General features: G+C 41.5%; 1 protein-coding gene across 14 annotated transcripts in view; it reads right to left on the bottom strand.

Annotated features, from left to right (window-relative positions):
• Positions 1–16,387, bottom strand: part of DHRS12 (dehydrogenase/reductase 12) — a 47,876-nt gene that overhangs the window by 8,762 nt on the left and 22,727 nt on the right. For 11 of the 14 annotated variants that reach the window (XM_064408906.1, XM_064408912.1, XM_064408899.1 and 8 more), the window contains 5 exons: positions 12,050–12,111; positions 11,215–11,319; positions 10,583–10,673; positions 9,089–9,226; positions 357–6,551 (listed from right to left, as the gene is read on the bottom strand). In XM_064408906.1, coding sequence (XP_064264976.1) covers positions 6,424–6,551; positions 9,089–9,226; positions 10,583–10,673; positions 11,215–11,319; positions 12,050–12,111 — 524 coding nt within the window. In that variant the 3' untranslated portion in view covers positions 357–6,423. Of the gene's footprint in view, positions 1–356; positions 6,552–6,653; positions 6,694–9,088; positions 9,227–10,582; positions 10,674–11,214; positions 11,320–12,049; positions 12,112–16,387 lie in introns of those variants that run through there. The other 3 variants (XM_064408902.1, XM_064408903.1, XM_064408901.1) reach the window with 3 other exon arrangements.

Genomic DNA, 16,387 nt, shown 5'->3' on the forward strand with positions numbered 1-16,387 from the left:
TCTACTCTATTGCTTAGAGAAGGAAAAAAAGAACTATCTTTCCTTAAATCTAAACTACTACCAAATTAGTTACTAACAAATTAGCAAATATTACTAATGTCTGGCCTTGCTGTTCCAAACAGGATTTGCATACCAGCAACCAAAGTTCTGTTTTGTAGCACACAAGAAATAGGGCTACAATGTGTGGTTTTACAGCCATGTCCTTTCCAGGAGACCACATTGAGCACATGGGATGTTTTTAATTAGGACTTAGAAGATGCAATGGTAACAACAAACTTGATCCTTTTTTCAGGATGTATTGATGTGCTGAGTCCCTTCAGTGATCACCTCTTATGTAATATTGAGGAAGACAGAGGTTTTTCTCTTCAAAATTGCATCTTGTGAATGTTGGCAGGAAATCTTTGCTCCTCAAAAGATAAAAAAATGTCCGTAGCTTGCCAAAAACTTGAAGTTCTGGGATTTGAGATTAACTTTGTGTGATCACATGTGGCTTTTCATTGCATTTTCCCAGTTTCAGGATTTTCCCTTGTGACCAGTCTTTGGCCATCTCTGAAATTTTGTTTGCTGCAGGACACATTGTACTGCTCAGAAGAGAAAGAGATTGAGTTCAATTGAAATTGCTGCCAAGTAGGGACATTGAACTCAAACCAAAATGAAAACAAGAGAACACATTCCTGGCAAAGTCAGTGCAAAGAGGGGACACCAAGAAAGAATGTTATTAGCATACAAACAAAACCTAAAAAAACCAAACCAAACCAAAAAGCACCTACAGTATAGAAATGAATATACATCAGAGCTGTATAAAGACAAACCTAAGCCCCATCTCAGTAGTGTAAGCCAGCCAGCAGCCATGGTCCAGAGCCAGAAGCCACAAGGAACACAGAGTTGTTCCAGTCGATGAAGATTTGACTTCCATTTCTTGTTCTTTGGTTCAATTGCCAAATAATATTTGTCTACCTCAAGTAGTTTTTTCAGGACTGCATTAAATGCATAAGCACTTCAATATTAAGAGGATGGAGAAGAGACATATACTACTGAGATGGAACAGAAGAGGTGTCAGGCCTTATGAAGATAGTCTCTCCAGTTATTTGTTCTTTAGCTATTGTATAATCTGAATTTATTAAAGGGTTTATCACCTTTATACTTACATTTTATCACAGGTCAGGGTTTCCTTCAGATGTGAAAAACCCATTGCTAACACTCCTATTTTGTCCTGTCCCAAGAAAATTTTGTGGGGTTGCCACAGCCAAGTAATTAAGAAATTTTTGCAAATAAGTTCACAAACTCCTTGCTATATCTTTGTCATTAGCACTAGTTTTGGGTGTGGTTTAGCTTTCCAAAGGCTGAGCCTTGTTTCTGACTCTGCTTGGTAAGTTGTCATACTGACTAATACCTCGTGGGCTTTGCTGTCTTTTTGATTAGAGGGATTTTATATGAAAAAAAGCTCTTACTGGCTTTTGTTCAGGTCAGTGTTTTATATGAATGCTGCTCAACAATTTGACTTTTTCTACCAACTACATTGTAACACTTTCCAGTACTGTTCCATTATGTAAATAAGTGTCTCCCATGTAGCTGAATAAATTGTGGTATCTTAACCCCACTAAATTAATTTCTATCAGCTTTTGGCTATTTCTTTTCCTTCTCTATGTGTGTAATGAGGAATTTGGTTTATTGAGTTTTGGCTGGAATCATTCACCTGCCTGTTCTGTGAATTGTCATAAAACTGACAGTTGTTGTATGGACATGTCTTTTGCCTGGACCAATTCTTGCCCTGAGTGCCTGGCAGTGGGTGAGCACCCCAAGGAAATGGTGTCTGGGCAGTGGAGAGGAATTGCATGATTTTGTGCATCACTCCAAGGCTCCCTGTGGATTCTGAACTGAAAAGTAAAGGGAAGATGCTCAAGATTTTTAACCATCAAAGAAAATGGCGCTTCCTGGGACCTCTCTCCCTGAAGTTTGCACAAGTGCAGGTTTTACCACTCTTCCCGTTTGGACAATATTTTTATCTGTGCAATGGCACTGCTGGTGCAGCAAAGGTCTGAATTGTTTCTCCTGGCAGCAGGGCAGAAACCTGTCCTGCTGAAGACCTTTGGCCAGGCTGACACTGTGCCCCTTCGTAAAGCTGAGCATTAGCTTGTGTTTTGAGAGAAAACACATTTCCTTCAGATGAATACATCATTTTTCTTTATCTGATGGCTCCCTCTAGAGAGAGGAACATAAATACTGACCTACTTCACAAATTTAAGGTCTTGGATTTGATGACTTTTAGTCCCAGAAGTGTTTTTGTTGCACTTGCTCCCTATCAGTTTCAGTGCCTTTTAAAAGCCTTCTTTCTCTCATTTTGTAGATCAGTGCTTTTTGGGTGACCACAGGAAGACAGAATTTTCAAGTCATCTTCGTTGCATTTTAAAATTATCTCTTATAATCGGTTGCTGGCTCTGCTCAAATGTGCCCAGAATTACTTTTCCTAACAAAGCAAGAGATGGAAGCCTGAGACAAACAGGAAAATACTGTGAGCTGAGCTCAGGAGGATGCAAATCTGTACACTGCCAGAGTGGAAACTGCCTAGCTAAAATGACTGTGGGTGGATGTTGACCAGCACTAGTTTTAAATAAGTATGATCCAGTGTCATGAGATGGGGTGCTTCATTTTTGCAGAAAGGATGTGAGAGTAACACACAGAGGAACTTACAGATTGAACTGCTTCCTAGCTGCCCTCCTCCACTGTTCTATCAGGTTGTTCCCTGAAAGACTAACTCCAGGTGCACTCTCCACTCACCAAGTTCAGCCCTGCTTAAGGAAAACTAGTACTGCTTCAAGTGCCATGGCTTTTGGAAAGGCTTTGTCATTACAAAAATACAAATTAGTGCTTGTACTGACAATTGAAATGGTTGGGATTATCCCCCCACCAAATTAATTCATTTACATTGAGGTTTTCAGGAGTGACTTATCAGGCTACAATGAAGGGTTTAGCAGAACTAACTCCCTTTGAGCCCAGGCAGTCCATATCCAAATCCCACCTGAGCCTTGTTTAACAGGAAGGGGTTATTCTGCTCACACCTTGTTCCCACTGAGCAGAACACAGAAGCTGGAGCGTGTGTTACTGCAAATGCCAGCAACTGGTATTTGCAGTTTACTCCACAATTGTGAGGTATGTATGGGAGTGCCCCCATTCAAAGGCAAACAACAATTTTTTGCACCTTTAATCAACAGCTTGATTTAGTTTATTGGGTTTTTTTAAACAATGACTAAACATGACCCAGATAGGAAACTAAAAACAAAATGCAGTTTATAAAATTGTTTGATACCCGTTACATTGATATCCTAAAATTGTCGTCCAAGACAAAAAGAGAAGTTGCAGTGGCCCCTGCATCACTACAGTCAGTCCTCCTGTCCTGCAGCTGGGCTGTACCTTCCCATGAGGATGTAGGGAAATGATCAACTCCACATGAGCTCTGTGGTGCTACATTCCTGTGCAAGATCCCTGAGAGCAAAAACTTCCCAACTAGGTGACTTCACAAAATGAAGAAAATGTGAAGCCATCAGAGTGAGGTCACAGTCATAAAAGGCTCAAGGCTGCCACAAGAAGTGTGGGGCTGCACCTGGACTGGAAAGGGTGGCAAGAGCAGCTGCTGTGCTTGTCATTCCACTCCCAGGAACCAGGTGTGCTCTCAACCTCCCAGTGTGCACTGCTTAGCAAGGATCTGTGCCACCTTCACCTTCTGGTCGTCTGTCACTGGATGCTATTTTAATTTTGTTAATAAAGTTTTAAAAGTGGAAGAGGAGACTGAGGGGATACAATCACAATCTGCAACTTCCTTGTGAGGGGAAGAGGAGGGGCAGACACTGATCTCTTCTCTGGGGTGACCAGTGACAGGGCCCAAAGGAATGGCATAAGGTTGTGTCAGGGCAGGTTTAGGGTGCATATCAGGACAAGGTTCTTCACCCCCAGGGTGGCTGGGCACTGGAACAGCTCCCCAGGGAAGTGGTCACAGCACCAGCCTGACAGAGTTCAAGAAGCATTTGGACAGTGCTCTCAGGCACATGGTGTGACTCTTGGGGCATCCTGTGCAGGGCCAGAGGTTGGACTCTGCTCCTTGTGGGTCCTTTCTGACTCAGCATAATCTGTGAGTCTGTAAAAGTATTCACTTACGTGAAGGTGCAAGTCGTTCTGGATTGCATTAGGCAAATCCTCTCACTGGCTTGCAGCCACAAGCCATGTTTGCTCTCGTGGAATCGGGCTGAAACAAAGCATCAGCAGGACCATAATACCAAAGTGTGTGACACTCTGGACTTGGTTTCTACTTGCTGTTCCTGTGGTTTAGTTCTTTTTAAATCAGAAGTGCTCTTAAACCATAGCATGTTGCTCTTTGACACTGTGACCAAACTGATTAAAGCAGTTTTCTTAACTTTGGCTTCATTTTTAAGCTGTGACACAAAATGAAAAATATAGGCTATTCAAATACACTAGTGCAGAATGTGGACTAAATTGTGTTAAATATACACATATATAGTGCAGAGTTTTTACTTTTATGAACTATTTAAATACCAGTCATTAAACTTTTCTTCTGTACTGCAGAGCTGAGAAGCAAACTGATGTAAATACTAAATAATACAAATGTTTTTATTAGCCTTGCAGCTATTGGGTTAAGAAATGTAGTTACTATATGTGCTTCCAGCTATGCTCTTGTTTTGGGTAACTGTATTTAACAGTTGAAACCACAGAAAATGTTAATACCAGATTTGCAGGAAATAAACCTCTGTACAAGCCTTGCTGTTGTTTTCTTTCACTGTAGTGCAAGAAGGAGTTAAGTTTATAAATGAGGCAATAACTGGAATGCTGACCCAGGAGGAGCTGTGACAGCCTGACTTGTCTCAGCACTGCTTATCATGGGAAATTTTTCTCAGGGCCTCTCTGACAGTAAAATCTTCTAAGGAGATTGACAATAGGCTGAAAAAAGCAGTTTTTTTCTTAAACTGGTACTTAATAGGAGATCTTTGTATAATGAGGAAATACCATCAGCCAGGAGGAAACTAAATACATAAAATAGACAGAAGGAGCTCCCCTCTGTCCATCACCAGTCTTTAGCTGCCAGGCACTGCAGAGAGCTCAAGAACATCTGTGTTATATTTGTGTTTAGGTCCTTGGTCCTACCACACTGGTGTGAGCCACGTGTGAAACAGTGCAGCAACTTGGGGGGGTTCTGGAGGCAGCTGGTTAATAAACACATTCAGTTCAGGAGAAAAGGTGTTACCTTTGTTAATAAAGTCCTGGCTTTGCAGTAAATCTGAAATCATTAAGACAAAATGAGTCCCCCAAGAAAGTCTAAGTGTGAGCTCATTGTCTTAAACACTCTTAGAAAGATGCAACACTATAAGTGGTTTCTTAAACTAGATCCACTAAATCCCTGTGAAAAAGCCCATTTCTCCCTCTAGTGATTTACAGTGAGAAACTCAGTGAGTAATTCAAATGTCCACAGATCAGGTAGGATGAATCCTGTTCTCTGTGTCTGGAAGCAAACACATCCAGACAAAATACAAGCCTCTCATCAGGAGGTGGATTCTCCTCTAAAACCTGTGCCACACCAGTTCTCACCTTCCTCTCTTAATCTATTCACAATGATAAAACAATTCCCTTAATCTCTCACAGAAATGGCAAGCAGGTACACCTTAGCATGTTTCTTTTTGTGCCTACAGTCATGCAGCCATTTCTCTGCTGGATTCAGCCATGTCTGGGTGTGTTGTGTTGAAACCTCCTACTTCATGGTATTTTGACATAAATGGGATAATATTTAGCCCTGGCTCCATCAAGTAATGTGGAAGGCATTTGGCAGTGTTCCTAAATTCTTGCTGTTTAAACATGAGGAAGCAGATCACTTCTGCATACCGGCACTAATTTATAGAAACTAAAGGCCATGAGGAATCCTTCCCTTTAAGCTAAGCAGGCTCTGCAAGAGAGTTTCTGCATTCCCAGTTACATGCTTGAACCCAGTCACCCTCATACAGTGAAGGAAGCCACCAACCTGTCAAATACAGCAGTTAAAAGCTGCTTAAAATATTCCCACTTCTTTCCTGAAGTCCTTCACGAAGGCTACTGAAAGTACACTCCTCTGCATTTCTCTGTGCTGAGTGTTTTAAATTATCTAGGTAACTTTACAAAGTCTCAGGGCTTATTTTAATGCCTCTCAATTTTTCTTCCAATCCAAAGAACACAACCTTAGTGTGTCTTGAGGCAGCAGCTGCATATTCACAATGGGAGAGACTTGGCAGCAGAGAAAAATTACACAGGTGCCACTCTACTACCTCATTATGAGAACACCTGAACCTAATTCATTTTTAACAGGCCTATGGCATCCCACTTCCCCTCAACAGCACATTACTGTGTAATTAGAAGATTTGTGGTGACACTGTGTCAGGAGAGACACTAAATTCCTGGAGAAATGGATTTAAACTTCTGGGAGAACTCTTCCAGCATCTCCATTAGTTTCTCTTCATCCTCTGGTGGACTGTGGGTGTATGCTAGGGGTAAGTGTGTAGGAACTGGTTGCCTGTCTGGAAGAAAAGAAGAGAAAAAAAACAACCTTATGGGTACATTTAACTCTCTTATAGCAGAGAGGAGGTTTTTTTGATAGACTCTGTACTGCCCAAACATACCTCATGGTCTTGAAGGCAGGAAAATTAACCTTCTAGGTACCTGTAAATAATGTTAGTTAAGCATATCTCCTAAACCAAAAATTAAACAAATTTGTATTTTGGAGTTGAAGTGGTTTTTCTGTAGCACAATATGACCTGGACTGTGCAGCAAGCCCCCATTTTCAGTTGGAGACATTTTAGGAAAAGGAAGGCTTCCTTGTGGGGTATGCCTGTCACTAGGGCAGCACCTCCAGGCAAAGACCAATAGCTGGAGTTTGTTGCTGCAGGCAGAGGATGCTTTTGCAATTGAAACAATATTTTTCCTTGCCTCCTGGATAACATTTCTAGTAATGTACAAATTCCCAGCTGGGACTTTGTAGTTAGGATTATTTTCAATCTTAAAATGCTTACTTTCATCCTTAGAAACAACAGTTAAATTCTAAACGCAAAGGAACTTGGGCTTATTGCTCAGTCACCACAAGTGACATGTATCCAACCAAGTTTGCTCAGCTTGATGCTTTGCTTGGTTTTCCAGATGTGATGCCTGTAAATACAGCTGTTACCACCATCCACTCTAAGGGATCTTCCCCTCCAAATCATGGTGTCTAGAGCCTGGGAGCTTTACAAGAATGCTGTCAGGTGTCTGTGGAACACTCAGAGCACTGGTGCAGCACTGTTAAGTCTACTTAGCAAGCCCAACTTCCACAGCAGCCAGCTGAGACAAAAAGAACAAGCTGTTGCAATCCTGGGCAGCAGCTTTCCCTAAAAACCTATCAGGCTGCCACTGGGCTCCCCAGGAGAGCAGAGGTATTTGCCCTCTTAAGAGCAAATGTTTACCTGACTGCACACACCATGTAACTTCTGCTCATGGAAAACTGAGGAGAGAGAGGAATGTTTCCTTCTCCATCACTGGTTATGAATGGCTTCCCACCTAGCCACAGTGCTGCCAGTAGCCTGTGCTAAAGTTTGGGAACTAGGTATGAAAGCCAAGTTCAGCATCACAGAGATATGCTTCTAGTCTTTGGAAAGCAGGTCTCTGTTAAGCATTTTTTATACATTTTAGCAGAAGCAGAGAATTCTGGTAGTACTAGTCATGTTCTCACTTCCCTTTATTATTTTCTCAGGAAAAAAAAAAGAGCTGGCTTTGGTTTGCTTTCAGAGGGAACAGGAGAAGAGAATGCAGAAAATGGAGAGAAACTTGACTGATTGGAAAATGGCTGCCTAGGATCAGAAGTGTGGGGTTTGCGGCAAAGTGCTCCTGCACCCCAAAGCCTTCACTGAAAGGGCCTGAAGAGTGCCCATGCTAAGCTGTGGCTTCCAAAAGGCCATAGGAGCAACAAATAAATTACTTCACCACTGTTTGATAAGCACAAGACAGACTCAGAACTTCTCTTGCAGCTTTAAGAGCAGTCATGCCAGGAACAAAGCTCTCAAAAGTCAGTAGCTTTAGCTGAAGAGGCAGGGCATGTTCCCTGTTCACCAAAGCTGGGAGTAGAAAAAGGCCAAAGGGAAGGGCCTGGTGGAATTATGAAAGAAACAGAAAGAACAACTGAGCAGAAGCATTAGGACCCGAAGAAAGTGATTGGAGTTTTTAAAAGGAAGGCAAAGCCTGGTTCTACAAAGAAGGCTGACCAGCTGGGATGTGGGGTTTCCATATGCACCACATGCTGCCAAGAAAAATGCCCATTTAAGTATCTGTCAGCCAACCCTGTGTGACTGTTTGTGGGACAGAAGGAACAAAGTCAACCCAAATGCAGAAAAGTCTGAGCTTCCTGCATTCTCCATATAGAAATTCAGTGAATCAGGATTTGAGTGCACTAAGAAGCTTCTGTAAGAAATTACCCTGAGCTTTCTCTTTCTGGACTGAGCTGCATCACCACTGAGGCATCTCTGCTTCCAGCTGCTCCTACAAAGATGCCTGTCATTTGCCTGGGAGAAAAGAAAGGCTCTGCTCTACTTTTCATTCCCTAAGCTCACAGTGCCAAAAATGCCATTGTGCTCAAGTCTTTGCCCAGTGTTAGAGAAAGGGGGAATTGGCAGTTTTAGCTAGCATGGAACAATAGGAAGAAGAACCTGTCAAAGCGGAGCCAACTCCCAATGCTCTGTGAGAAAGATGCTCATTTCCTAGCATCATAAAAGCTGCTGTTTGACTGCTGTGATTCACCTTCCCTTGGCACAGTCCTACATGCAGCCATTTTCATTACAAAAATCCCCAGCCCTCCCTAAAGAAATGCTTTGAAGTCTCTATCAGCTACTTTAGAGGACAAAAGCAGGAATATAACAATTTAACACAATGCTCACTCGAACACTTAGACTTGAAACAACTTTGAGGAATGCTTTATCCTTTGCACAAGCTGTCTGGTGTAGCCTTCATCCCCTTCCAGGCCAGACAGGGATCCTCAGCTCAAGCAAGCTGGGGATCTCCAGTCTGTGCACTGTGAGACACTGCTCCTTACCTTGGAAGAACAAGCCACTGGGCAGCTTTGTTGCTTCAGCAGACACTGCCAACCACAGGATGGTGTCGGCTCCCTGGGCCTCGGTGCGCAGCGAGCTCTTCATCCTCTCATAGAAATCAGGCATGGACGACCTCACAGCTGGAAAGGATAACAATGCAATGGTGGCTGGCCATGCAAGGCTTTTTTCACACACACAAAAAAAAAAAACCACCAAAAAAACCACCACCACCAAAAAAAAACAACCCCCCAAAAAAACCCCCAAAAAAACCCCACCAAAAAATAAAAGCACAAACCAGCTTGAAATTGGCATTTTGTGTGTAGGAAGGAGAAGAGCCATCTCTGGAGTTTAGAGAAGAAAATGAGTATTTCCCCCTATCTGGGAGTAGGATGGCTTGTGGGAGAATAGCACTTGTTTGTTTGGGTCAAATTGCAGGGAAAAAACTGACAACAGGATCTGTAAGAGGTTCCTCTGCCAATTTCATTCTAAACCATAAAGATGACAAACACGGGGAAAACAGGAATTCCAAAAAGCAGTATTGTAATGAGATTTTTGCTCTTCTTTTCTCACCAGTTTTAGGAAACCAGTTGCAGCATTGTATTTAAAAATTGCTTACTTCCTGTCTAAACTCTGGTTTCATTTTATTTTGTCCAACAGATGGTGACTGAGGGCCCATTCAATGCAGGTGTTTATTTTGGGGGGTTGGAGAGTCTTTGAACTTTAAGGTGGGATAACTTTATGGTTCATTAAGTTTGAAATCTGTAAAGGAAGTCCAAAAACAAATGTACTTTAAAGAAAAAGAAATACCAGGATATTTAGTTGGAAAGGGCTATTTTCAAGCGTAAAGTAGAAAAGGTAAATGCTTCTGTTGTCAGAAGCAAATTTTGGAAACTGCATCCCTATAAAAGACCTAGAGATGTAACTGCTATTCTGCATCCCAAGCTTGGGCACTGGGGGCTGGAAACACTGGGGAATGCAACATGCATAGTGCATGACTGATGCTGGCCCACCTGCTCAGGCACAGTCACTGAAGAACAGCTGCAGCTCAAAGGGCTGAATGGCCAAACCTTCTCAACAGCAGTAAATGTTAAGAGGAAGAGCAGAGGGCGAGCAGAGGGCTTGCACAGTGGTACATTCTCCTATATACCCTCACAAATTCCCAGTGTCTGCACACTGGTACTTACAGAGGCAGAAGCTCCATCTGTGTGTTTAACAGTTCCACTACAAATGTAACTTAAAGGTTACCTTAAAGAACTGTGTCTCTGCTGTGCATTTGTGCAGGGCTGGAAACATTCACTGCCCGTTATTATTCTCTAGATATAGACACTGTGCAGAATAGAGCTACCAAGGGGATATAAAACTACTCCAGGCACCAGTTTGAAGAAAATAAATTACTGCACCTGTTGGAAAAATATACTAGAAAGTTTCATTTTTCTTTGCTTTTAAACAAATCCTGAAAAGAAAAAAATATTGTCAGAGTCTGAAGCAGATGTTACCTGGAGTGTCTGCCCAGCCAGGGTGCATCACGGAAAAATGGATATTCCTGTGAGCCTTTGCCCATTGCTCTGTCAGGACAACTTGCTGTCTCTAGGATAGAGCAGTAAGAGTCACACTAGCACCGAGTTCAACAGCCTGTCCACCAAATTAGTTCCCAGGGAAATAAACTACATCAAATGTGCCATAAATACCAGAGCATTTATGTACATTGCTCATCCTGGCTGGATTTATTGGATAATTTCATCAGAGACTTCCACAGTCATTGCCATCCATACCCTGGCTACAAATTTATTTTTAAAGCAGCTGCACTGCTTTTACTGACCATTATCTACTTGCTGCAGACTGTGGGCAAGAACTAAGCAGGCAGACAGGGTTCATCAGCTAAAGACAGTGCTCCCCCTTGGGACTTCTCTCATATCAAATCAAATTCTAGCCGTGCTCTCCTCCATGCAAGATGTATGCACTCCTAAGGGCATGCCATTGTACTCCTGCAGATTACTGCCTGTGCATCTGCATATGGGTTGGATGCAATGGGAAAGCAACAGTGACCAACAGGCTTTTTGCAAAGCAGATGGTATGAGCTGCCTAGCAAAGAAGGGCTGGGCTTTGTTTTCACTCCCATGGGCTGTACCTTGTTCTGTGCATACACCATGGTCCCATCAAATGACCCACTTTCCGACTGCAAGTCAGATATGTTTAATTTTTGAACAAGCATGCCCCCAGAAGAAACAGTGATCTGTAATGAAATGAATGAAAAACAAATGAATGAAAAGCAAAACTAGGAACTCCCCACAGATGCACTCATGCATGCAATATAGTCTTCAGGCCATAGCTGGAAGTCCCTATGGAGCAGGATTCCTCTCCATACTCCTTGCATTATGCTTATGCTCATGTGTAGAGCATACCTGGAGATGAGATGGAAGATACATAAGATTTTTAAGAAGGGATTTTCATTCAAACTGATGTTGATTAATTTCAGGAATTTTGTGCTTCTTCCTTTTGGAAAGTAATGGGGATAAAGAAAATAGCAGAATAGCACTATTTGTAGTTTGTATGTTTATCATTTACCAAAGCTAATTAGAAGCCATATAAAACTTGGGAAATTTTATTTTTAAAAATGTACCTGCTGTCTTTTTTTACACGAAGATATGTAAAGTTCTTTTAAGCCTATACTCCTGTTGTGCATATTTTGCACTCTGCTGCAGGAGCTAACTTGCCCTAGGGAATCTAAGAGGGTAAGTTCCCAAATGAAATGTTTTACTCTGATTTCCAATGAAGGTTGAGAGCAGCAGGCAGGAGCTTTGCCTTAGAGCAGGAGGTTGTTGTTAGCAAAATCCAGGAGGATTTTAGAGATCCTTACAGCATTGTAAGTAATCCTGCATTGCTAACACAGTCAGAGAACTGCTGTTACAAGCCAGAAGGTAAAAATAGTAAAACACCCCTTTTAAACAGCATCACAGACTCACCACTCTGGCATCAGCTGCTTTTTCCAAGAGTGGCAACAGGGCAGTGGTCATGATGTATGTACCTAAAACAGAGACATGCACCAACATTGACTTCTCCTTTAAAAAAAAAAAAATTTCTTCTCTCTCCACCCTCCTTAACAATCCAAAACCCAAAATCTCTTTATCTTTGAAATCTGATCTGAAAATGACAATTTTTTGTTGCCGTTTCACCTGCAGTGTGCCAGCTCAATTTGTAGTGGTTCATACTGCCATATACTTAGCAAAAGGCACAGATTATTTTACAGATTTTCATGTTTGTTTTATCTATAGAGAAACAGCTCCCTACATTCATCTGTGAGAATCTGAAGGCAAAATAGCTCCGGTATGGAATTCATTGGGTGGGGGAAGGTGATGCCAGTGAAGAAACCGGGAATGCATTTTGTCTGCAAGCCTGGCATAGAAAAGGAAACTGTACTTATAGTTCTTAGGGCACTGCATATGCACTTAAGATTTGTCCATTCTTCCCTTCTCAGTATGAAATCACTCAGAGTACACTGCCACTTTTTGTGTTGCACACAAAACCCACCCCTTAAATCCCCAGCGTGACCATTATGGACGATAAGGAATCTTTGGGGGAAGAAATATTAATGTTGCCTGCCCAAGGCTGAGCTCAGATTACTTGGGGAAACTTAACTGAGTCCTTCCCTGCTTTTCATCATGTTCATTTAGCAAGGATTTTTACGCACCACACAAATATATTCCATTACCATGACCCGCAAAGTTTGTTATTACAAACACTGTCCAACTGTCAGTGTATCTGACACAGACACACCTAGTGATGTCTCAGGCAACCAAGTGCAACACAGAGATTATTTTTTTCTGTTTAAAATGTATTTTTAAAAAATTCCATTTAATTAAAAATTAATTTAGCCCCATTTAGTCTAGAGCTTCTACATCTACTTCCCTCTGATGTCTTTACAAATGGCTCTAGTTCAACAATTCTATCAGTGATAAATGCATTTTTTTCCTTGGCCTACTGAGGCCATGTTTTTCACTAGGCATGAAGACTTCAGCATGTCTTTATAACCTCTCTTCCACACAGGCAATGAGATCACCCAGTTAAAACACAGCACCTTTATAAATACGGTACCAAAATCAAACATGTTACATGCAAATTGTTCAGTTCCCCTGTCAGTCACAGCAGCCTTCACTTTCTGTATATAATCGGAGATATGTCCATACACACACAATATATTTAAAACCCTGGCAAATCACACTAAGCAGATGCACCGCAGACGAGTAAATGCAGCCTGTCCTCAGCAGAACATGTGAGCAAAGGCAGTTGCCAGTGAATGACGAGAGCCCGGCCGTGTCCCCTGGTAGCGGCGGGAGACTGAGCGATGACATCATCGGTACAGAACTCCCGCTGTCACGGGAGGCTGCCGCCATGTGGGGGGAAAATATTAAAAAAATTTAAAAATCACTTCAGTACAAGCTGAGAGCCTGGTTTTAATGCTGTTTGGCTGGGGATTCTTAAAAAAAGTAACATCATGTCTTGGTTAAATAAGCTGCATCTCCTTAAGGCAGAGCTGCAATGCACCAGCTCTGATGATGCTCCATTTTACTGTCCTGCAGATTAATTTACACTTTTAAGGGGCTTCGTGTTGATTTGTTAATTCTAAAGAGCTGCAAAGATGAATGCACTAATGTTGCCTCATTAACAACCGAGTTTTGTTTTGTTTTCCAGCCAAGTAAGAGAAATGCTCAATGCCAAAAATCCTGCTTAGAGCAACTACAGCTTGTCAGAAGTTTATGTGCTTATTTAGAACCACAAACTAACTGCAAAGCCCACATCTCCTCTCTTCCTCAAGTTTATTAAGAATTCAGTAAATCCCACAAAGCCAGAGCATTCCATCTTTCTGCCCCACAAGACCACTTGCTCATTTGCTTTGAGACAAAACACAGAGCAGTTTTGATCACAGCTTCCTATGGCAAGCAACAGCATCTGAAAACACACACAGACACAATGCATCAGACATTAAGGCTGCAGCATTTAATTTCTCGCACTGCTAAATATTTCACCAACTACTGTCCCCATTTTAAGTGTTTGAACACAAACTCCTCATTCCTTTGACAAAAATGCTTGGGTATTACACATTCTTATTTGCCTGGGCTGGTCTGTCAGCTAAAACAGCCTGGAAAAGAAATTTAAAACACTAATAGCAGAACAGATATACTTTATCAGCAAGGTTTAGAATACATCATCATCAACTGAAACCTTACCATTTTTTTCAGTGCAAAAGCTGGCCTGTAGTTTGATGGTGACATTCCAACAGCTTGGGAGAAAGCTCAGTATGGTCACTGCAGGGCCTGGCACAGCCGTGTACCTCACGGCAGGCACTTTGTCCAGCACAGCTGTATCACAGCAGGCACTAACACACAAGTTAATTTCTGAGTAAAAGGGGAAGCAGCAAATGAAGGCATTGCCTGCCACCATCCTTATGTAAAAAAAAAAAAAAAAAAAAGGAAACTTTTCTTGTTAAGAAAAAAACTTTGCAAGGAAAAAGTAAGACTGATTTGGTAGAAGAAACTACATTCATGTCTGCCCCTATGTAAGGAAATCAAGGCAACATCCAAACTGCATGTCCTTTTGCCAATACTTGATTATTAATATCAATGTACTGGATATCAGCCTTTCCAAAATGAGCACTTGAGTATTCTAACACATTTACTTGATGCAAAAAAAATTTTGTCTGTCAAAGAAGAAACTTCCTCCCACAGAGCTTAGTTTAAAAAGGTAAGGCATATCAAATGTGGTTAATGCTTAATTATCACTGTGTTCAAACTGTACAGACTGAGTTGTTTTGTTGGGTTTTATAATGGTTTAACAAAAAAGTACATGAAAGGAAAGGCAACATTCAACAGTGCTGTGCCTTGCACTGAAAGCAGTAATTATTGGGTATCTGCTGAACATACAGCTGGTACTACCTGTATTAAGGACTGTGTGACAGGGGCCAAATTTGTGCATCACCGTTTCCTGTCACTGGAAGGTACATTATCCACATGGCCTGAACATTTATCCCCCACTGGTGTAGTGGGGGAGGGGGGGAAATCTGTGAAATAAATGGTATATACAATATTTCTCTCTGATGAGAAGTATTTGCTGTGACACAAAGGAGTCCAGCACGATTAATTTGGGAGTTTGCTCAGAAACAGCAGGAATGCAGAAGAAGGTGAGCCCAGTCTACCACACCCATATAAAGGATTTCATCTTGCCCTTGCTGAACTCTGCCAAGGTGAAGAGTTGACTTGTAAAACATACTGGACAAGCTAGAGCCCTGTTCTGTGTAATGAGGTTTGACACAGTACTGGCTGGCCATGTTTTCTCCAGTCAAAAAGGCTCTTGGGATAGATGTACAATTTATTTCAAAGATAAACAGTCTCTTAACATTAGCTTTCTTTGGAAAAACTTCTGTAGGCTTTATGCCTTGGAGCTGATCTCCTATAACTGATCACATATAATACAGAATAATTAAAGCTTTTCTATAGAGCAACACCATTACACACCATAAACCAACTTAATCATACAGTAAAGTAGACAGGGTGGGTTGCCAGTCTATGCATTAAACATGCTTATTCCAGTAAAAGTAATGAGGGTGGCATTTAATGAGAATATGCTTTGTTCATGCACATTAATCTTTAAGTTTCATGTTTACTTCAAAAATATAAAAACAAAACCCACCAAAAATATTGAATCACCATGCATTCCCTTGTGGTCTGTCCAGTAATTGCTACACCTGGCCTGAGATCCTCTCAATTCAGTCAAGTAATCTGGTATTGTGCTCTAACAAATCAAATTTTTGACCCCATACAGTGAACTCCTCTGCCAACCTGGATAAGCACTAGATCAGTGGTTTCACAATCACAGAGTGAAATATTAATGATATATGTGTAGAAAATGAGGCACCATAATGGAGATAAACATTTGATTCATACAATAAGTTGTTGTTTTTTGGGGGGTTTTTTTGTTTGTTTTTTTTTAAATACCAAAAACTACAAAAATCAGCCTGACTGCCTCATAAACTCCAAAATAAAGTTCTGCTACCTTTCCCATGACATGATGCAGAAGCTGAGGGGACTCTATGGAAGACACTATTATTAGGTCTTGTGGAAAGGTAGCTCTGCATGTTCTTGCAACAGTTACTCCACTGTGGGTCTCATGACATGAACAAAATGAAAGCTATCCTACTACACAGGACAGCAGTCTCCAGTGTATTAGACACTGGTCTTTCTCACAGAAAACTGCAAGTCTTGCTATACTAAAACATGAAAGTAATCAAAACACAGGATAGCCCTAAC

This window comes from Passer domesticus, chromosome 2 (genome assembly GCF_036417665.1).
Source record: "Passer domesticus isolate bPasDom1 chromosome 2, bPasDom1.hap1, whole genome shotgun sequence".
Classification (NCBI taxonomy): Eukaryota; Metazoa; Chordata; class Aves; order Passeriformes; family Passeridae; genus Passer; species Passer domesticus.